Source organism: Aythya fuligula, chromosome 3, assembly GCF_009819795.1.
Source record: "Aythya fuligula isolate bAytFul2 chromosome 3, bAytFul2.pri, whole genome shotgun sequence".
NCBI lineage: Eukaryota > Metazoa > Chordata > Aves > Anseriformes > Anatidae > Aythya > Aythya fuligula.
In genome coordinates, this window is record NC_045561.1 from 28,900,357 (window position 1) to 28,923,353 (window position 22,997).

Here is a 22,997-nt window from a genome sequence, read left to right on the forward strand (position 1 = left end):
CACCGGTGTCTACTAAAGCCTTATACTTCTGTGCGTCTGATGTGCCAGGCCATCGAATCCACGCAGTCCAATAAACTCGATTATCCCTTTCCTCCCCCTGGCTGGAGGCAGGGCCTCCCTAATCCTGGTCGGAATCTTCTTCGTTTCTGTGTTTGAAGGACTGTCTGCTGGAAGTTGGAGCAGCAAACTTTTCAGAGAATCCCTTCTTCCTGATTGTTTTCTTTTGCAACTCACGTACCCGTGCCTCTAGGGTCGCGGTAGATTTTCCATCCCATTTTCTCATGTCCTCTCCATGGTCTCGTAAGTAAAACCACAGGGTAGCACGGGGTGAGTACCCACCATATCGTCTTCCTTGTGTGGATGAACGACTACCCCTGATAGCTGAGACACTGCTCTGTACAGGTACGGAGGAGAATAATCTCTCTTCAAGTTGGTGAACCTTTTCAGAAAGTTTCTCCATGGTGTTCTCTTTTGGTCGGTGGACACTGGTTGGTTCAGGTGGGGATGAAGATAGATTCTCTTTAAGTTGGTGGAACTCTTCAGAAAGTTTCTCCACAGCTGAGACGCAGGCCTGTAAGGAAGAGGAGAGACTTTCTTCGTACTGCCGGAGTTGTTTAGCCACTTCATCCACTGTGGGTTCCTCATCCTCTTTCCAGGCCATTATTGCCAATGAGCTGGCATATGATGATGGTGCACTCCGTACAAACTTCTGCCACATGGGTCGCGTACACCTGACTTCATCTGGATCTTTGGATGTTTGTCTGAGGTCTGGATCCTCATAAATCACTTCCCGTACGGCTAATTCCCTCAGATACTGGATTCCCTTCTCCATAGTGGTCCACTTGCCTGGTAGACATAAAAGTTCTTCCTTGAAGGGATACCTTTCCCTCACAGCTGAGAGGAGACGCCTCCAGAGGCTGTGAGATTGTGCTCCATCTGCAATTGCTTTGTCAATGCCTGCATCTCTAGCAAGGGATCCCAGTCGCTTGGCTTCCCTGCCATCTAATTCCACACAATTGGCTCCAGTGTCCCAGCATCGGAGCAGCCAGGTGACAAGCTGCTCACCTATACAGCGACCAAAATCTTTTCGCACATCTCGTAACTCACGCTTGTTTAGGCTTCGGGTAGTTACTGTTGATTTTTCGGCATCCTCATCTTCCTCCTCCTGAACCCTTGATGGCCCAGCGTCGTCGTCGTCTCCGTCGTCTCTATACCTAGATTTGGCAGAAGATTCTCTGCGTTCTAAACGACCTGAATCTCTATACCATTTTTTCACCTTCTCTACAGGGGCAGCTTGCACTGCTACTGCTCGTTTCTCTGACCTTGTTACAGGGTCTGCCACAGAGGTTGGAATACCCTCCGCAGGGTCAACTTGCACTGCTACAGCTCGTTTCTCTGACCTTGTTATAGGGTCTGCCACAGAGGTTGGAATACCCTCTGCAGGGTCAACTTGCACTGCTACAGCTCGTTTCTCTGACCCAGCTACAGGAGCTGGAGCGGCTGCAGGAGCTGAAGCAGCTGCAGGAACCGGAGCTGGAGCAGCTGCAGGAGCTAGAACTGGTGCGGCTGCAGGAGTTTGAACTGGAGCAGCTGCAGGAACCGGAGCTGGAGCAGCTGCAGGAGCTGGAACTGGAGCGGCTGCAGGAGCTTGAACTGGAGCAGCTGCAGGAACCGGAGCTGGAGCGGCTGCAGGAGCTGGAACTGGAGTGGCTGCAGGAACTGGAGCTGGAGCGGCTGCAGGAACCGGAGCTGGAGCGGCTGCAGGAGCTGGAACTGGAGCAGCTGCAGGAGCTGGGACTGGAGCAGCTGCAGGAACCAGAGCTGGAGCGGCTGCAGGAACTGGAGCTGGAGCGGCTGCAGGAGCTGGGACTGGGGCGGCTTCAGGAGCTGGGACTGGGGCGGCTTCAGGAGCTGGGACTGGGGCGGCTGCAGGAGCTGGGACTGGGGCGGCTGCAGGAGCTGGGACTGGGGCGGCTGCAGGAGTTGGGACTGGAGCGGCTGCAGAAGCTGGGACTGGAGCAGCTTCAGGAGCTGGGACTGGAGCGGCTGCAGAGTCCACCGTAGGGGTCACAGTGGCCGTTGGATCTGTCACGGGACTTGGAGTGGCCGCAGGGTCTGTCACTAAGTTGATAGCAGTATCCATGGCAGCTCGATAGGCATGAGCCAGGCCCCAGCATGTTACAATGATTTGTGTTACTTTGGAACTTCCTGAATCGCGACACCTTTTATTCAAGCATTCTGCCAGTTTTTGAGGATTTTGCACTTGTTCAGGGGTGAATTTCCAAAACACTGGGGGTGCCAACTGCTCTAGATGCCTGCCCATATCCTCCCATACTCCCTGCCACCCACAACTATACTGCCTCCGGGCAGATCTCCGGATGAGCTTCCTAAGTAGTTGTTTAACTTTAAGCAGAACCTGAAGCGCATTCAGGAGGCAGAACAACAGGACTATGCTGGTCTGAGTATCCCAAGGATATTCAATATCTTGGAGAGCTATTGTAATAAACTCGGAGGATAAGAGGGTGGTGAAGGAGGAAGGGAGAGTGATCAAGGAGGATACAGGGGTGGTGAAGGAGAAAGGGAGAGTGATCAAGTAAGAAAAATTATCTTCCCCTTTCCCCTCCACAGATTGACTCCCTAATGAAAAAAGGCAACAGATACAATTGCTAATAGTTTCCAAAATACAGTTTCCAAAGTATAGAATCGAAGATGTTACTGAGTACAAATACCAGGTTAGAGTCATGGCTAGATATTTCATCATCTCATAAGCCACTGATACAACACACAGTACCATAATGGTCTGAAACCAGGGCCCGGAGAGGATAAACAACATGACAGAGAGCACATACGGAAAATAACGTGCTATAATACTCAATTTGGAAAACAGGCGCAGCACAGTTGAGATTAAAGCAATCAGCATTATGACAAGTGACTATTAAGCAGGTCTAATACTTATACCAATTTTAGTTTAACACACTCTGGTCAGATCTGCCGTTATCTCAACCTTTCGTGCCCCACGTTGGGCGCCAAAAAGACTGTCGTGGTTTAACCCGGCTGGCAGCTAAACACCACGCAGCCGTTCGCTCACCCTCCCCCCTCCCTCTCTGGGACGGGGGAGAGAAATGGAAAGTGAAGCCCGTGAGTTGAGATAAAGACAGTTTAATAAGACAGGAAAATAATAATAATAATAATAATAATAATAATAATAATAATAATAATACAATGATGATAATAGTACTACTACTAATAATATGTACAAGCAAGTGATGCACAATGCAATTGCTCACCACCCGCTGACCGATGCCCAGCTTAACCCCGAGCAGTCCGGCCCCCTCCCCCCGGCTAGCCACCCCTATATATTGTTTAGCATGACGTCAGATGGTATGGAATACCCCTTTGGCTAGTTCGGGTCACCTGTCCTGGGTCTGTCCCCTCCCAGCTCTTACTGCACCCCCAGCCTGCCTGTTGGCAGGACAGAGTGAAAGTCTGAGGTGTCCTTGGCTTGGTATAAGCACTGCTCTGCAACAATTAAAACATCGGGGTGTTATCAGCACTCTTCTCATCCTAAGCCAAAACACAGCATTCCACCAGCTACTAGGAAGAAAATTAATTCTGTTCTAACTGAAACCAGGACAATCTGTCTAGCGTGTGGATATTTGTTTGAAGGCTTTCCTTTAGCCTTCTGTATCCAATCTAGTTCTCATAGAAGGCTACTACAAGAGTGTATGAATGAGTTGCCCATCTCTTTGGATATGGAGGCAGGATATAAACTGGCTTAGATTAGATCTCTAAATGAAATGGGAGAAACTAATAGCATTCTGTAGGCTAAACCTGTTATTTGTTCACATATCTCTCTCTGAGGTTAAATACGACTTTTTTTTTTTTTTTTTTTTTTTGAATAGTGCTAAAATAACCAGATGAGAATGAGAACTGTACAAAACACACAAACCTCAAATCATTCCACTTCAAGGAATTATTAAAACAAATCCAGCACTCAAAGCTAAAGGATCTTGGAAAATGCAGCATCATTCTCTATCATTATTTGTACATCAGAATACTCAGCAGAATTAAGAATTCCAATCTTCATGTGGCATATGGGGAAACTGAGCAAAACAGAGCATGACAGAATATTCATTAAAAATTATCCCCAATTTAGACAGACTGGTCTTGTTTTTAGTGAAAAATATGGCCAGCTCGAATTAAAATGGTAGCTTCTCACTAATTATGAAAAATAAGGGCAAGGTCTCAGAAAACAGTAAGGTTGCTTTTGAATGAAAGGGATTACCCAAGGTCACTTGTGAAGTCAGTGACTGACCTGAGAACAGAAACCTGATACCATCATCTTCCTTCTTCAGCTGAGCACAGAAGATGACTAAAGAACAAGTTTTTAGAAAATTTAACAGAAGAGACATGAATTTCATTAATAACAAACTTGTAAAGTACTGTATAAATAAGCAAGAACAAATACATACAAGGTTTATATGCTCTTCATATAAACTTTAATGTATACTTCCACAGACTTTTCAGGATTACTTTTAAATAATTACATTAGATGTAGAATAAAAGGTACAATGGAAAGGATTTGATCTGTAGTTCTGCTTTAAATGGATGTGTGCATCTCAAGAGTGATTTGTCTGCTATCACTGGTCTCTAGCAGATGCTCAGCAGCTGGCAGGTGTACTCAGCGAGTCTAGAACTTGGGAGTAGCGAAAAGCTACAATCTACAATGTTAGAAAGGGAATGCTAGCATTATTATGAGATAATTATAACTGGAAAATAAATGGGGAAAAATGAAGGGAAATAAAAACAGCTTATATATGTATATATACTTACTTATATATACTTATATACATGTATATAACTTACTCAAGTAAGTTATAAATAACTTACTTGAAGGCATATAGCATTTCTTAGCCAAACTCAAACGTGCATTTCTATTTATAACAAAGATTTAGGAACTAGATTGCTATTGATGATGCCCATCATATTTACAAAGCAACATTGTAATACAGAAAATTACTGTAAGCTATCATTACTTATTGACTCAGTGTTGAATATTCCACTCTTGATGACCCAAAGCTGCAGCCATTGCCTATTCTGTTGACAGACTTCACCTTTTAAAAAGTTCCCAAGATATCTTGAGAAGTTATGTCAATATCCAACGGTATTTCAGAAATTATATTATTGAATAATGTTGCCAACAGATTACTTTAAGGCATTTAAATCCAGCCATTCTGTAATTTCAAAAACAAAACAGAACACAAACACACACAAAAAAACCCACAACCAACCAACCAAAACAAACAAACAAAATTCTCTGCCATTGTAGCTTCTGTGTTAGATGTCTCCCATCTTACATAGTCTGAAATCAATGGAAGAAAAGTATCTGTTTCCAAGTAAGTCATGTAAACAGTTAAGTGATTAAATCTCTGCTGCAGAACAATGAAATGCAGTACTATGAGGATTACTGGAGATTAGATATAATCATCCTAAACTGAAATTAAGGATAAAAGGCTTGTGTCTTCACAGACATCAACAATGTTGACGTGAGATTCCTTGCCTTTCAAAGATGTGTTTACATGGTAACAATGATAAAAATTTACAGAATTTCAGAATTAAATCAGAAGGAGCTTTCCAAACACTTTGCAGTATCATCCCCACAGGGAATTTTGCTAAAAGATAATAATAATAATAATAATCTGTTGAATTCAAACCACAGTTAAAAATTTAGAAGAAAAAAAATCTTTACTTAATTTAAATATATTGATGAAACTACATAATTTCACTACAATTATAATTTCACTACAATATTTGTAGATGCGGTACATTGGCTCTTACAGTGATGTGTATGCCAACCTATGGATCTTGTTTCTTAAAACATTCTACGTGCTGAATGGTCTTTCCACCATTTGCTTCCCCTTCCACAGACTTTTAAGCAATCCTTGAAGACTCTTTAGCATGCTTATGTTTCTTAATCATCACTGCATCTGTGTTGAGATGCCATTCCCCAAAACTAATCTGAGATTTCATGGCACTTGAGTGAGCATCTTTAAAAGAAAGACAAACAGAGGTCTTTGCTTCCCTTCACTGCCTCCAAACAGCAGTGCAGCAATCTTTATCAGGCACAAAATGCCAACAACTTTTGCACATGGACAGGAAGTCATTTAGTATTATGTCATAAACCTGGAACTTTTCTGTTGTCTCTTTTTTGAACTGCTTACTGATGAATCAAAGGATACATTATGTATTTAATTGGTGTACCCTGGCTTGAACAAAATTATGCACTCACACAACTGTACTCCCTTTAAGTTTTTAAATGTTGGCAGTTAATTATTATCTTTTTTAATCTTTTTTTCTGTACAGCAATTATTTTATGAATCACACCATGCTCCTTGGAATCACATTTTCACTAATGTCTTGCATATTATCTCTGATCTACTGAAAGCACATTTAGCTATGGCATATTGATTCATCCAAAATAGGCATTTCTGAAAATAGGAACAAGCATACATATAACCAGAGAGACAAAGTAGATGTGAAGCTGGCATCATTTAGCATATTCTATTTGATCTCACCTCAGGCTTGGAGCACAGAATTAGTCTGGCTGGGCTATATAAATATGAAGCAATGAACCCAGAAAATAATTAATCCAGGCTAGGCTGAACTCTAATTAAAGGTCACGACAAACACAATTTTACCTACTGCAGCTACTGACATGCTGCTCCAAGAACTTGCAAACAAGAGCACAAAAGCTACAAATAGTTGTCCAGGGAGATTCACCACCCTGAATGTAGCCTAGCTCTAACAACTCCTGAACATGTCTGGTAGTTCTTGAGAATTTATAGATGTACATGTTTGTCAAAATTAATTTAACATTATTAGGAGGATAAGCACAGCCTTCCTCTAGCATCAGAGAAGTAGTTTCAGCTCCAATATTATTATTTTGAATAGCAAAAACCAAATATTTTCCTTTGATCTTAAAGTTATGTTGACTCTCATTTTTGGAGGTCCTTGAATCCCATAATAATCTGAACCACACTTTGGAACTGAAAGTGGTTCCTAGCTTTAAGAAGAAGGCATATTTTAGCAAAAATGTCTTCTTATCATGTGGTCAACATCTCCTGCTTTCCTTTCCTTCATGGTTGTCTTTCATAGAAACATAAACAGGACTGAGGGCAGAGGTCATTTTTTTTTTTGCTGTATTCTGACAATTCATTTAGTAACAAAAGATAAGTATTACATAAAGTAAGGGAAGGTGCTGACAGGCAAATTCTGGAAAATTCTGTTTTACTGACAAGGAATTTCTTTGTCCAACCTACCTTTTCATGATCCTGGCAGAGATGACAGTCACATTCAAAACAATACTGGCGCATCAGTTGCTTTTGGCGTTCACTGGTGGGCATCAGTGATTCAATATAGCTGATAGTGAGCTGTGTGTAGCACATACAAAAGCAGAGTTAGTATGTTTTACAAAAATTCCATATTTAGTTAAAGTATAGCTAAGATAATATTTTTGGATACAACATTCTTCTTGCAGAAAATGAAATTTTATTTTAACAGATTATTTTCTAGGGAAAACAAACAAACAAACAAAACAGACAACTTCTACAAAATCAAAAAAGGCCAAATATAAATTCCATAGAGGAACACTTTTTCACTATTCCAGATTAATATAGTTTAAAATTTTTAATTCAGGAAAAAAGAAAAAAAAAATCAACCAACGACTCTTGCAGCTTTTCATCCAAACTTGGAGGAAGAAATACATAATAGAGGAAAAAAAAAAAAAAAAAAAGGAAGTTCAGCATCTGAATTCCCTGTGCATGGAACCTCATTTTCTGTCTAGCTCTAAAGATAACGTGTATTTAACTTTGGCATAATACAACATCCAACTATCTCCATAAATTTTGTTTCAGGGAAACCTGTGCTTTCTTTCAAATGTCTTTTGCTCCATTTGAGCCTGAAGAAAGCTTCTTTCGTTATGCCCACCTTTAGTTTTTCTGTGATGTTTCCTTCATGACCAAAGTAGCACAAAAGTATTGCAGTCATAGTTGTTGAAACTATTGACAGGAAAATTTAGTAAAATGATCAATAAAATAAAATGCTTACGTTTGTGTCATTTTAAATTGTATAGTGAATTACAGAGAACTCTTTAGTTCATTCATTGTGATGGCTGCCAGAAGGAATTTTACAATGCTGACCATTTGCAGGGTTCTTCAAATGTTTAAAGTGCTGTTAAGGCACAAACTAATGATAAGGGAAAGAATATAACAAAATAACACTCTGGCTCAAACCAGCATTCAGATATACACACTACAGAGTGATTATACTATACACCTAACACACTTTTAAACACTCCATAGAGGTCACAACTGAAAAAATCAGGTCACATTATTTCATTCTCAGCCTAGACACTTCAGCTAATTGGGAGAATTTTCACATGGTTCTCAGTTAAACCATGAGAGTCCACTCAAAAAAAATCACAGGAAAACCTGACCAATTTGTACTAATGACCATGAAATCTATTGTCAGAGTCTGCATTTTGAAAACTAATGAGTATTCTAATTAAACGAGCAATTAACTAGCAACTAAAATAATGCTTGCATTTTTTTTCCATTTATTATTACAGTTTACTTTGATTATTTATTGAGGGAGGACTGTATTAAAGGATTACTGAGATGGTAAAGTCAAGCACTTTTTCCAAAGATGGTAAAGTCAATAAGCAGAAAGCCTGTGGAAAAAAGGAAAATATGGCCTCATAATTGAAGATTAATAGTATAATTAATTAAAGAGACAAATTCAAGTTCCACAGATAATCAAAAGTTAGAAAGTGTGAGAACTTTGTTCAGCTTTAATTTCTAAATAATGTTCTGTCACAGCTTGTTTGTGTTCTAGTTGAGACAGAAGTTGTTTCACTGCTGTTGGCTGACAGCTGAACGGGTCTGTACTAATCCTTTACATGGGAACAGTAGGCTTCCCTCTGAGCTTTCTGTGGGGAATGGATGGAAATATTTTGCCTATTTCTTTTCCATTCTTTTCTGCCAAGCTCTCCTACCCCATTTTTCCAATCTGTCCATCTTTTTGTTCTCTCTTCTTTGCTGCTGTATAATTTTCTAGTCTTATTCTCTGCACCTGGTTATCTAATTCTACTTTCCAGCCCTCACTTCTAGCTCCTTACATAGCCATTCTTAGACAATGGACTGATTTTAGTCATTGTGTTAGTCCCAGATATGCCCTTCTTCCTCCCTTGTATGCCTCATTTTACATCTTTTCCCCATATTTGATCACTAACACTAACGCAGTCCTTGTTTCCCTACTCTGGTTTCTCAATCATCATCAGTGATCCCCACCAAGTATTTGTCCTCATTTCTTCCCCTAGCAGGTCCTACTCTGCATCCTCTCAGATATGGTAAAAAAGATCCGTCTCTCTTCCTTCTCACAAAGCAGTTTGCTGTCAAGCTGTAGCCCTAACCTCGTCCTTCAGCCATTCCGAGCCCAACTGTCCTCTCCTCTCTTCTGATCTTCATGCCTTCTTGCAATTCACAAGTGTTTTCTGTCCAAGTTGTTCCCCACACTGGCCCATTCCCTGTCTCTTATCTTCTTTGAAAAAAAAAAAGATCATTGGTTTGACCAATGTCCTACTGGGATTTAGGTTCAGGTGGCATCCAGCAATAAGAGGCATGCAATCAAGTTTAGGCACAGTGCAAGGCATCTTGAATATTCTGAAAAAAAAGTCTTGTGTGTGAGATTACTTTTTTTTTTTTTCCCAAAACACATAAGAGAATGATTTAAACCTTTTAATTACTGCCAAAGCCATCATAAGGCAGGGTTCAGTTCTAATATTGCATTAAAAAACAAAAACAAAAAAACATACAGCCATGCTGTATCTTCACATCTTCAGCTTCATTCTTTTCTCTTTTTTTTTTTTTTTTTTTTTTTTTTTTTTTTTTTCCCACATGTGCAGGGAATAAGTTTGAAATCAGTAATTTCTTTTCTCAAAGGCAGTGGATATGACCATCACTTAACTACCTGCTCTGAACATATGACTAGGCAGAAGGAGGAAGACAAGAAGCTTCATCACATTGACATCTCCTTTTAACATTTGAATGATTTAGGGTCACTCTTGCCATTAGAGGCCCAAGTCCAAATTCCAGTTCCTGCCAGGAGAAATCCATAAGTGAAAAGGATGTTTGTAACTGGCAGACTGAGTGGGAAAATGCAGTTAGGATATTTAGAAATATGACCAACCTAATGGTGACTAAATCTACACTAACCATTTAATGGTTTAAACATAAAAATTCTGTATTCAAGTCTCTTTCCTACACTTGTTTTAATTTTTGGATCCTTTCATTAGATGAAAGGCTCATTTAACTTATCCATATTTATGAAGTATCCCTATTTATCAAAGGTTGTCTTAATGGTATTTGCATGTGGGTTGTATGATATTAATTAAAACATTATTTCAGCTGACCAAAGCTTGCCTCCTCATTGCAATGCTTATAAAGAATGCAGTAAATCTTCTACCTCAAACTGAAGAATGTATATTAAATAGATCTCTGCCTTCATAAATGTTATTTAACAGCCATGAGACTTACTGACTCTCAAGACTTTCTCCTTGGAAATGCATCACTGTCTAAACCCTACTTCTTTCTATGACACAGAAATTCTTTAATGATAGGTATGGTGGTTCATTTCTCATGTTCCTCGTCTGCCAAATGACATGGACAAAATTTTCCAGTGCTGCCATGCTGCAGAGGACTTAATTTATGATTTTTTACTTTTATTTTTTTTGTTATAAGCTATAACCTACAAAATTTCTACATGGAGGATTCTGTAGGAATTTCAAGTGAATTATTTTAATGCAAATGGCAGGAGAAAAAAAAAGTGAGTCATCTTGCTTTTGCAGGCATGGGTCTTGGGGTCTTAGGGAGGGTTGTGTACAAACGTGTTCCTGAGACAGAGTTATGTAAGTGGTGAACAGGCTGTCGTTTTTCTCTTTTGGCATATGAGATCAACATGCCTTCTAACTCAAGGAAAAAAATATTGAAAAGAAATGTAATGTGACAAATACAAAGATATAAAACTTTACCTCACAGAATTACAATAACAGAAATATTATACATCTTGGTTGAAAACCTATTAAGAAGATATTTATTGCTAGTCATAGGAAATTATGAATTTTATTTAGTATTCATTAAAAGATTACTTGCACCATAAGAGGACCATCTGTTATGCGTCTTTCAGTGGAAAGATACAAATCTGTTCTAACTGAAATCTGAAATTGATGTGAAACCATGCACCCATTTTGGTGCAGAACTGAACCTTAGCTAATACATCCTGTTTCTTAAGCAGGACTAATTGATTTGAGCTATGCATTAAACTAGCCATAGCTATGAACTAAACTAACCATAACTATGCAACTTATGACTGGAGAATAGGCAAAATGAACTTATGTTAGTCTGCAAAACACCAGGTAGACACAGTAATGAAGAAAAAAAATCAATTGAAATCTTTATATACTGTTGAAGTAATATTACGTAAAGAAACAAAAGCTCTGATAGCACCACAAGTATTGTTATCTTGAGGAGGAAAAAGGTGTTATAATTAGTTTTGAGTTTCTGGAAGCAAGTTTCAGAAAATATTGTAGCTTTTTAAGTAGGGACATGTAGAATAAAAACTCTACAAAAATCCTTATTTCTTTCTTCCCGCCATTATATACAATTATGCTCAGAAACCTGGTACAGGGTAGAATCTACATATTGTTAGGAGACTCTTTCTAGGCCAACCTCCCCCATCCACGCATGAGAGATAAATCATTGCACTGAAGCCATGTCTTCCTTTCACTTCTTTTGTCCCTACCTGCTTTATTCCATTCATGCCAGATGCAGAACAGAAAATACTTAAATTTAGTAGTGATCATTGCCAGCTGGTCAAGCACTAGAATTTGGGGGTATTAGTATAGAACCATACAGCCTTATGTGACTTATAAGAGAATGAGTCAGGACAGGAAGAAAAAACAAAAGGCTACCAAGGTTAAAGGATGTTTCCTTCAACCTTGCCTTCTTAAAAACCTTTCCTTTTTAAAGTTTCACTTTAAAAATTCTACATTTAGTGAGGATTATAAATGCCATTTAAACAGATGAATGAGTTACGTAATGATAGAAATGAAAGCTGTTATTTTGAACACTGAATAAAGCATTCACAGTCAAAAGCCAATGGGAAAACTGTGTTTTTGTTTAAAATTGTAACTTTCTGCTCTCAAAAAGCATGCAATACCACAGAACCAAATTAATGTAAAATCCAAACAATTTACCTGAAGATAAATCTGAACTTACTTGGTTTACAAAACAAAATGTAAGGAACAGACAATTCTCTTTCTTGCCAACTTCCAGTATTTTATTATTATTCCTGCAATACATTTTTTTTTCCTAAAGGTTCAGCTCTGGAAACCAAGTGATTACCCATGAATCACTTCTTTCAGATCCTACGAAAAAGTAACATTCATGACTCATAATTTCTTAGCGCTTCAGGACTGCAACACTGTCTTTACCACAAAAAAAGGACTACATGGGTAGAATGTGATTTTAGGAGTGATTAGTTTTCAAAATATACACCATGAAATGTAGTGCTTTCACTCTATAAGGATTTAGGCAAACATTTTTTTCTGCCTGAAAAGTCCTAATTTCCTACTACCTGATATACATTTTGCATTGAACAAATTTCAAAGCCCAAACCAAAATTTAATTAAAAACCACTAAATGCCACATGGCTTCCTGTGAAAAACATGCAAATAAACAATGTCTACGTAGACACAAGACCAAAAGGGAACTGGAACAACTTCCATCATGAAATAAAAATAAAATAAAAAAATCGAGCTTTTCATAGTCTTGCATACATTTTTTTTCAGTAATGATCAATGTAATTACTGTTCATAGCACAAGCACTCTAAAGTATGATTGAGGCATAAGTGTGATTCCAGAATTAACCTGCTTTTCTACTGCTGATAATTATTTAAGATTCCTTATTGCCTCATGGCTTGACACAAGGCCAATCACATCATCTGAGAACACTTGATTTGTTCAGAAAACTCAACCAGATTCTTCCCTAACATGTATTTTCTCTCCTATTGGCTCAGATCATGACCTCAGTAATATAAGGAAAATTCAGGCCAGAACAGGTAACATGGTTCCATTTGCACGGGTGTTTAAATTCAATACACAGCTAGTAAGAAAAGTGAGACCCACCCTGCCACAGGCAAGCAGTAAGGCAGTGTAGAAAGGAGCTTTACCACAGCTAGCATGCAGAGCACAGATAGAATGAAAAACAACAGCAGTTGCATAAGAAGAAACTTAATTGAGTGTTAAAAATAATTTTCAACAGCTAACTTGTATATATATACTCATAATTTTCTTCCCCTTCAAATTACCCTAATAGATCTAAACTAATGCATCCTTTGCATCTTTCTCACTTATGCTTCTTTTTCTTCCTTAGACACATCCTTATTTGAAGAAACACAGACACAACTTTTATTTCTTCCAGCTAAATCAAGATAGCACTCAATTTAATACAGGACATATATATCTTAGATGTTCTTTAAGGCAAGTTTTCCTTTAAGCACCAAAACTAGGAGCAATTATTGCACCAAGTAAACCAGAACCTGGGCTCTAAAGAAAATTCTGACTTTCTGAGGAAAAGTGTTTTAGAAAATGATATGTTCACATAAGGTGCAGTCATTTTAAAGCTCACATTCATGCAGCTGTCCAAGTCACTGTAAACTAAGTGGTTCTAGCTGCCCTGTTTTACCATTTATATTTATAGCCTTACAAATACTTATAAATTGCACGATATCTATTCCACCACTGATTTTAACCTGAAGACTTCTGTGGATCATAGACGCCTAAAACAAAGTGTGAAATTTGGGTCATTGCTTCACAGCTGTAGCACTACCAAGTGACATCCATACATTCAAGGATGTTCTACTTCACTTCTCACTCCAGAACCACTCTGAGGCTACCTGAGTGCCTCTTCCACTGTGCAAAAGCTGCTTGTTACAAAGAACTGATTTACAAAATTTATTTGGAAAAATATACCTGTGTACATGAAAATAAGATTTTAGAACTCTAGTAATTAACCTGAATACATCATGGGAAAACATTACAATCCACTGTATATTTAGATAAATAACACATCTTGATGAATGGGAAAGCAAAGATATATAGATAAAATGCAAGAAAAGCACACATAATTTGTCTTGAACAAGAATGCCAGACAGAATAATGGCTACACTTACTAGGTCTACAAAATTGTACCCTAGAAGATTTCTCTTGGTAAAGTAAACAAGCAAAAGCATTTCTGTTGGTTCTCCACACTATTTTGCCTACAAATATATTTTACCATTTACATATCTTAGAAAAAGGATGCATTAAAAAACAAACAAACAAACAAACAAACAAACAAAAAAAAACTTATAGTGAGAAAAGGAGGTACTGTTCCTAAATTAGAGTACATAAATCCTTGATCTTCCCAGAGATTGAAGCACAAACGTGAACTGCATTTACATAAGATCAGGATTTTGAAATAACCAAGAGCTAGACCTGCATAGGTCGTTGGTGCATGTGAAGTTACATATATACCTGTTTTTGCAGGCCTTCCTAAGCAAATTCTGCATTGCATTGCTCTGAAAGACAGTTCCTTTGAAACGGTTACCTAGTCACAAATGATTGTTTTCAAAAGAAATACAAATGCTGTCTTAAAAACAAAACTGACAATAACTTAGATCAAAATCAGAAATCTCTCGAGAGGGATATTTTGAAGTCTTCCCTTGTAAAATGAACAAGAAAACAAACCTCACATTGTTACTTTCTCTGTCAATGAAAGGTTTACAACAATAGCATGGTTACAGCCTGACAAATGCTTATCGTTGCCCTGACTTAGTGAACACTGCATTCCACCCAGAAATATTCTAAGTGTTTCCATCAGGGTAAAGACATCCAAATACAAACAAAATGAAGTGCCTAAAGGAGGAAAGAGGAACAAGAATTTATCAAGACTGCTGGTGATTTATGAGTAGTAATGATTATGGGGCCCAGGCAGTGTGAAGAGATGATTCTATTTATCATTTTCTCCCTGATAGCTATGTGCTAGAAATTGGCATCAATATATCATCAAAATATTAAGCTGGTGGCCCTGCAGTCTGGAATTTATTTAGGGAGATGTCATTGTTGCAGGTGTCTGTGATGGAAGGGAGGACAAGTTAATTACCTCTTCACCAATCTGGATCTCTCGGACGGAGCGAAGTAAAAGCTGGTATCCTTCAAAAACGATCACACAGTTTGGGTCACAGCTGTGATTCAGTAAAGACATGCTGCAAATGGTGGTAGAGTTGGAGAAAGAGAGTGAAAGAACTTTAGTTCACTGCCATTACGGTGGACATAATTTAAAAATAGCTATCCAATAAAATCCCTGGTAAATCAGCTGCTCTTGGTTAGGGGAGAAAAATTAATGTTTAGCAACGAATATAAATCTTCTAATAGGAGCCACTCTTGGACCTGTTTACATGTTCCTTCCCTCCTTGTACTCTGCAGGGGAGGAAGGAGATGGACTCCCAGTGACTCTCTTAGAGGCCTTTCTCAGGGAAGAGTGCAAAGCAGGCAAGCTGACAACAATGTAGCTTAGAACAGTTCAGAATAAAAGATTTGTCCAGTAGAACTGTGTCTTATTTCTGCTGCTTCTGCTCAGTTTCGGGGCACTAATAACATACACCTTATCAGTTACTTTGGCCCTTAGTGGGACCATCCCTCTTTTAAAAGGGCACATATGAACATCTTCCTCCATGTACTTCTGATTTCCACATTTTACTAGCTGAGAAACAATCGACTCTGCCAGACCAAGAACAGTTTCATAGCTGACTCAGCTCTGATGTTTCTTCTTCTATGGTAATGACCCACTGAAAGACCATTTCTGGCATCATCAGGCTGGAAGCAGAATTTTTGACTTATCCATCTTCTAGCTGCCTTTATTACTTTCCCCATCTGCCTGATTCAGCAACTCAGGATCCCCAATGCAGCTGGCAAAACGAAGGATGTTACCAAGGGTCACAGCCCTAGACCAAACCATATTTATTCAGTTCTTGACTCTTAAAGGGTTATAAAAAGGACCTTAAATCTTTTGATAGCCCTTCAAGCCTCACAAAATATCAGTGGTGAGTCTCCGCATGAACTCAATAGCATACTCTGGGAGACGGTCTCCATTTCACTTAAGTGAGATCACTGGGCCTATTCCTGCTGGCAAGATGATGCAAAGAGGTACCACAGGATTTTATTTGTTTTAAAATATATTGGGATGCTGAAGCTATTAAGCCATGCAACAACATACAACCTTTTAATGAGACTATATGAAGCATTCTTAATCAAATTTCATCTTGTGGAAACTCTAATGTTTATAATGACAATTTCACCTGGAAGTGTAGACTGTCTCACCTTATTACATGCTGCAGCCCAGATGGAAGGGCATTTGCCTAGAATTTGGGAACCAGCAGTTTAAGTTCACAATTTTCCCATCTCAGAATGTTTTGAAGCAGCAAAATTAAAGCTGCTGTGAACTGAATTGGGAAAGGGTCTCTTGTATCCCTGACAGGGCATTATCACAGAACACAGATATCCACTTTCTTCCTAGTCAGGGGCTTTTTGTCAACCAAAAGAAAACCTTTCACTAATAACAATGCTCTAAAATACTGTTCCTTTTTTTTTTTTTTTTTTTTTTTTAAGTATGTGAAAAGATTTGTTTCCATTCCACTATGAAATCAGATGAATGTTCCGTATTTTTCATAACACTGGTTCCCATTTCCTCCTTTGCCTTATCTTTACCACAAGCCTTTTTTTACCTCCTAGCCTTTGCCTTATCTTTACCACAAGCAGGCCTCGTTTGTCCTCAGTCAAATCTTGCACACATGACCTTAGTAGGAAAAGCAACAACAATGACAGGCCCCTTTAGATACTGACAACATGGTTCAACCCTATATTCACAAAAAATAAATTAAAAATTATATTTTATCTGCTCAATTTTATGTGCTCCATATTAATAGTTGCAGGTACCTATGAAGGCAAAACCTTCCCTCATACATCCTTCTTAACTAATACAAATAAGAAATAATTCAAATACTAACATCCATCTCTCAAGGGGCTTATCTTTTCACTTTACTGGTTTCTTAGTTATGGTAATTTGCTAATATACACATTTGATCTTTTTCTTTTAATTGCCAATTCAGAAGATTCTTGGCTGCAAAATATCTGCCTTCCAAAGCAACACATAACACACTTCCTTTTACTTGTTAGGAATGTTTAGTCACACGTTTTTAACATTAGCTTTTTTTTTTTTTTTTTTTTTTTTTTACTTACTTAGAAATGACTACCACCTCAATAAAAATAAAATCTAAAGACATATTCTATTCAAACTGTTTTAAATCTGTAATTGGGACTATTAAGAATTTTTTCAACTTGATGATTTTTTTCATTCTCCTATAATTTATTCCCATTTCCCAGTTTCTTGTTTGGACATGTTACCTGCTACATTTATGGTATGGCCCTTAAAGCTACCTAGGAAAAAAGGAGAAAACCTAACATAGATTTTGCCTGTGAATGAAACAGTGTTCACACTACCTGGGATACAGGCCAACACCAACATCCTGCATCTCTCCGTTACTGATGGTGAAACAGTTACAGGTCACCTGTGAAAACAAGGGAAAAAATCCAGGATTACCAGAGTAACTTGGAAACTCCATACTCAGATGAAAAAAACTTTCAAAATAAAATGAAGGGGCAACTGGTAATTGGATGGGAAACATTCAAGTTCAACACTGGTGCTCTTTCATTTTAGAGCAATCACATCTGGGACACACTCTCCTGTAAAACTGCAGTCAATTAAAAGCAGAAATATTAGTATCCTGCAAAAATGTGGGGTTAAACACATGCAGAGGCCCTATCTTCCTGTTCAGAGGGGGGGAAAAACCTACACAGAGGCTGAGAAGCTTAGCCTGGAAACAACACAGCAGATAACAGCAGATAAGGCCGGTGAAAAGCGTGGCTGTTTCCATTCTGGTACTCTACTGATGCCAGGCTGTCACAGACCTTTTAATGAGTACTACAAGAGCCTAAAGAATATATATGGCAGAGCCTTGAATTAAAGAGCAGTCTCGACTCTGGCAATGTGATATAGGCATAAATACATGCAAAGTTTGTGCAATAGTCCAGCTTTCACGCTATAAATATGTTGGTTTGCATGTATAAGATCACACAAAATCATCTTCAAATTATTGTTCAAGAGAAATATAATCTTTCACTTCACCTCAAATATTCAGCTTGATAGTGCATTCTTCCCTTGTACACTCGTACAAAACCAAAGTGGTTTTAGAAGACAGTGGAGAAGAATGAAAGTTCATTGCAAGAAGATACAGCCAAACCCCAAAGTATCAGACTGAAGTGTCCTGGTGATAGATCAGAAATTTGTAAATGCTTAGCAATTATCACTTTCATGGGCTTAAACAAGAACCAGAATGCAGCTCCTAATGAACTTCTAATATGTCTCAATTATTTTTTGTTGGTTTTGTTGTGGGGAGGATGGGGAAGGGACATGACTGTTTTCTTTGCTTTTTTTTTTTTTTTTAATATATATATTTTTATTAGTCCCTGTTCAGTTATCAATAACATACTAATAAAATACTTGATAAAGAAAAAGACTTCTTGTACATGCAAGTATTATGCAAAGTCCTATGCCTCTTCTGCATAACATTCAATTACTAATGCCATTTATTTTCTTTAGAACAGAAATGAGATAGAGTATGATTTGGCAGATCTGAAAATGAGATCTGAAAGTTGTAGTTTTATCCATAGAATAATTGCCCAGAACAGTAAATGCACACCTCTATTTTAAAGTGGTACACTGAACAATTTAATCGTACACCTTATCTTACAGAATTGATGAATTATTATTTATGAGAACATTAACCATAAGGTGAGAAAGAAACCCTCTTTCAAAATTTCTCATAAATTCTGACAGCAACGTTAATTTAAATAAATGCACATGCAGTAAGGCTTGTGTTTATTTATTTATTTTTAAATGGTTAGACAATACTATGATTGGTCTATTATTTATGTAACCCATTCAAATGTTCCCCATCAATTACCAAATGCATACATCTTAATTATTTCTGTTCTACTGGCACTGGACATGAAGTATCAGACAACTTCTGAACAAAGATTAGTCCATTTAAAGTGGCAATTATAGTAGTTTTAAAAATATTGACTTGATTTTGGTATTTATTGAAAAAATAATGCCTTCCAGGTAAAGGAGAAAGAAAGCCCGCTTATGTGGACCTCAGTGCTCTCTAACGGATTATGAAGTAGCAGAGGTCAGACATCTCTTAGAAGTAAATGAATCCCTCTTCCTTGCAGATCTCCTATTATTACCATAAAACTGTTTATATTAACAACATTGAATGTTGGAGTTATAGAATTAAGAGCTATAGAGACTATTTCATCATTTTCTAACATAGGTATGCATTCTATTGTGTGAAAAGTTTCATACACAGAAGTCACAAGCGTTTTACATTTTGCTTTTTGTAAGAACACACTATGTTTTTATAGATTATATGTAAAGAAAAATGTGAGATGAATGGATGCTCTGAGATTCAGACATCAAGAGTGTCTTTCAGAAGTAGCTCTCTGTGAGGCGCTTTTTAACTTCTCCCGTTTAGGTATCTTCAGAGTATACAGTTGCATCTCAATATCCCAGTGAAGTAGTGCAATACCATCTAATTTCTAATTATTTGCAGTTTCACATAGGGGACTAGGAATCAGAAGCATTCAGGACCACATCTAAAAAGGTATTTAGGCTTTAGACTAAACATAGGCAGAAATCTATGAACTTTGGGCTATATAACTTTAGTCACAGTCCAACCAGAGGCATAAGAAGTTTCAAGTGCTTTGGGATTTATTTAGCTTCCTTGCAGACAATCCTTCCCCACTGTTAAGCTCAGGTATGGAAACAAGAATTAGCCAGTAGTGCTCATACGGAGTGCATTACAGATATCGCCCTTTGTTGTGGTTGTTCTCTGTCCTCAGCAAATGCAGATAGAGGAAGCAAGGTAGGAAGTAGTATCTCATCATTTATGGTGTATGAAATTCTGACATAATGACAATCCTGCACTGATAGTTTGCAGCTGGTAACAGGAATCAAAGATGAAAACTCCACAGTCTGGCACCTGGAGGTGGGGATGTTGGTTCTCTTTCAAATTTCTTATGAAGTTTCTAAAAATCTGAATATTCTCCACATCATTTCTGTTCACAAAACTTTTAAGAAGTTTCTAATCTCTCAAATTTAAAGGTGAGTCCTGCCAAGGGCAGTATTGGGATTTCAGTCCAACGGCCACCATAGGAGTTAATGTTGAAGACCACATCTCACAAGAAACAAAAAGAAGGAATTTCTTTTACACAAAACCCGAAGAAAAATCCATTTTCCTAGATTCACTTCCTAGGATTTGCTGACTTTTATGTGTAGCTCAGATACTAGCTAAAACTGGAGCATCCAGTGCTGTTGAGAAGACCACAGGTACACTGCCTGTTTCAAGACAAAGTGAGGAAACTGGTTACAGATCAAAACCTGCTGTGACTGGAAGTTAACTAACCCAATTTCTACGGAAAACAAAACAAAGCAAACAATGCCTTTCTTCTGTTATTGTGTTGCTTTCAGGTTCCATCATCACTTTGCCTTTTTTTCTGCCTTAACTGAACCATCTTATTCTTGATACAATGATCTTCGAGGTTCTGATTCTCTGTGAACACAGATTTTGAAATAAGGAAGAATAAACAATATGGGGCAATACGCTGCTTCAGAATAGAGTTTCTTCCTTACAGAGGCATGGCCTTTGTCATCTTAACTCCTGTAGAATCATCTATCTTGGTTATTTAATTTATGCTGCAGTTCAACTTGTCCCTTATGATTCCTCTAAAAACTCTTCTCTGTCCAATGCCATAACACTATGAATGCATATCTACATATGGAGACTGAACAGAGTACTCAGAGTTTGCTAGACCTACAAATAAGGAAAAATGTCCACATACTTTGGAACTCCAAAGTTGCAAAGTCAAATTCCTTGCCATTTCTACAATTTCTGAAATAACACATTTCCCAGCATGAGAACTGAGGGCAAATTCTCACAGGAGATTCACAGGCTTTTCAAGTCTCCACAATGCAAAACTTTTTTAAGAATATCTCAAAGCTCTCAAGGTTTATCATCATAGATTGATTGGCAATACCATTCACCAACAATTTAAAGTGTCAGTCCTCAGTGTTTGAGTTTGCACTGTGACAATAAATCCTGCAAGATTATTTAAAAAGAATCACTATTTCAAGCAACAAACAATATTATAATGTATCCTGATTGATTTAAATAAAAGGATTTGTTTTTTGAGAGACTGCACGTGTTTTAGAGAGGTATACTGTACCCCATAAGTTAACCCAAGAAGACGACATAATCTTTCCCAGCCTGGTAAACACACAGAGGGTAAAACAGCTTTACTGACTGACCACTGTTCTCACACATATTTCATCAGCAAACAAAAACTGCTGCAATCTGTTATGTTTTATTTCCTCTCCAAATAGCATATGAGAACTCTGCAATTTACCTCATAAGGAGGTCTCTGCTCCCAGGACATCTGGAGGTACTGTCTAAGCAATCTCTGCCTGTGCCAGACTTGCAGTCCAATGGAGAGCCATGAAGATTAATTCTGGTGTTCACATTTGACAGGGTATGAAGGATTCAGTTTGGCAACATATTGCCTTGGATTTGCATTCAGTTCTGCCTATCCTAATCCAAAGCCCTCCTACTGATTGTGGGTGACTGTGGCCGCAGTTCAGACCTCGTTCATATCACTTTACACTACAGATTTGCATTTGGGTTAAATAAAGCAGACTTAGACCCAATAGCAGGACATTCCAGATCTGGGATTTCAGACACTAAGACAACGGAAAATTTGCATAGGGGATGCAAGAGAAGAAAACAAATTATTAGTGGTTAAAGATTGCTGCACAAATCAAGTTACAAATACCAGGACTAATAACAATCATTTTGTCTCCATGTGTCCCTGTATATTACTGCAGCACCGTGAGGTAGTTCTTGTAATGTGCACAAGAAAACCTCAAAGAAGGATTAACAATGGACACATTGCACCAATAAGGCCAATATCATTTTCAGCTTTGATCTAGAATGACTCCAGCCATCTCTGTAAATGGTGTGTCACAGCTGGCATATTCTAACCCACCAGCAGGAAGAAAGCCAGAACTTTTCCCCCTAATTTATGAACTCAATGTAATGTAAATTAAAGATGAAAAAAAACAAAAACAAGTTCATGGATTATTAAGTTTCCCTTCCACAGGAAAGCTGGCTGGATATTCCTGATCACTAGCGAATATTTAACAAAAGATGTTGTAACCAGTTGTCATGTTGTAAACAAGCTTCTCAAGAGACTCAGGCATTAGCCAGGTGGAAGGGGTGGGCAGTAAATGCTATGCAAGGGACAGACTAATTCAAATGACCAAGACGTGCCCCAGAGACCTCCTAGCACCACTGCCCCCATTGTAGGTCTGTACTGATATCTCCTTCCCATTTGAGGATGAACAGATACAAGACACAGATGGTTGATAGATCTCAAATCTGCTAATGACTTCATTTGGCACACAGAGTGCTAGGGTAACAGTGCTAAACACTGCTGCAGTGCTCAAGTGCAAATGCATGGTATGCCACAGCAGCGACAGACCTGTCAAGGCCCTGTATTGAGCATCCTTCATTTAGCTGCTCGTGGCCAGAGCCTATGGCCCCAAAAAGACACAGGTAGGCAGAGCTCCTCCTGCTCTGAATCCTCAGCTGTGTCCAATGGACAGCATTTCAGAGAGGGTAAGAGGAAATGGGATGAGGTGGGAAGGTAAGTTGTCTGCTACCAGAGTGC

At 38.3% G+C, this 22,997-nt stretch overlaps 1 protein-coding gene across 1 annotated transcript in view; it reads right to left on the reverse strand.

The window, feature by feature from the left end:
- The window catches only part of SMYD3 (SET and MYND domain containing 3), a 397,374-nt gene that overhangs the window by 71,908 nt on the left and 302,469 nt on the right, over nt 1-22,997 (reverse strand). The window contains exons 6-8 of the mRNA XM_032184877.1: nt 17,655-17,722; nt 15,259-15,361; nt 7,320-7,430 (exon numbers count right to left, since the gene is read on the reverse strand). Of these exons, the coding sequence (XP_032040768.1) occupies nt 7,320-7,430; nt 15,259-15,361; nt 17,655-17,722 (282 nt within the window). The remainder of the gene's footprint in view (nt 1-7,319; nt 7,431-15,258; nt 15,362-17,654; nt 17,723-22,997) is intronic.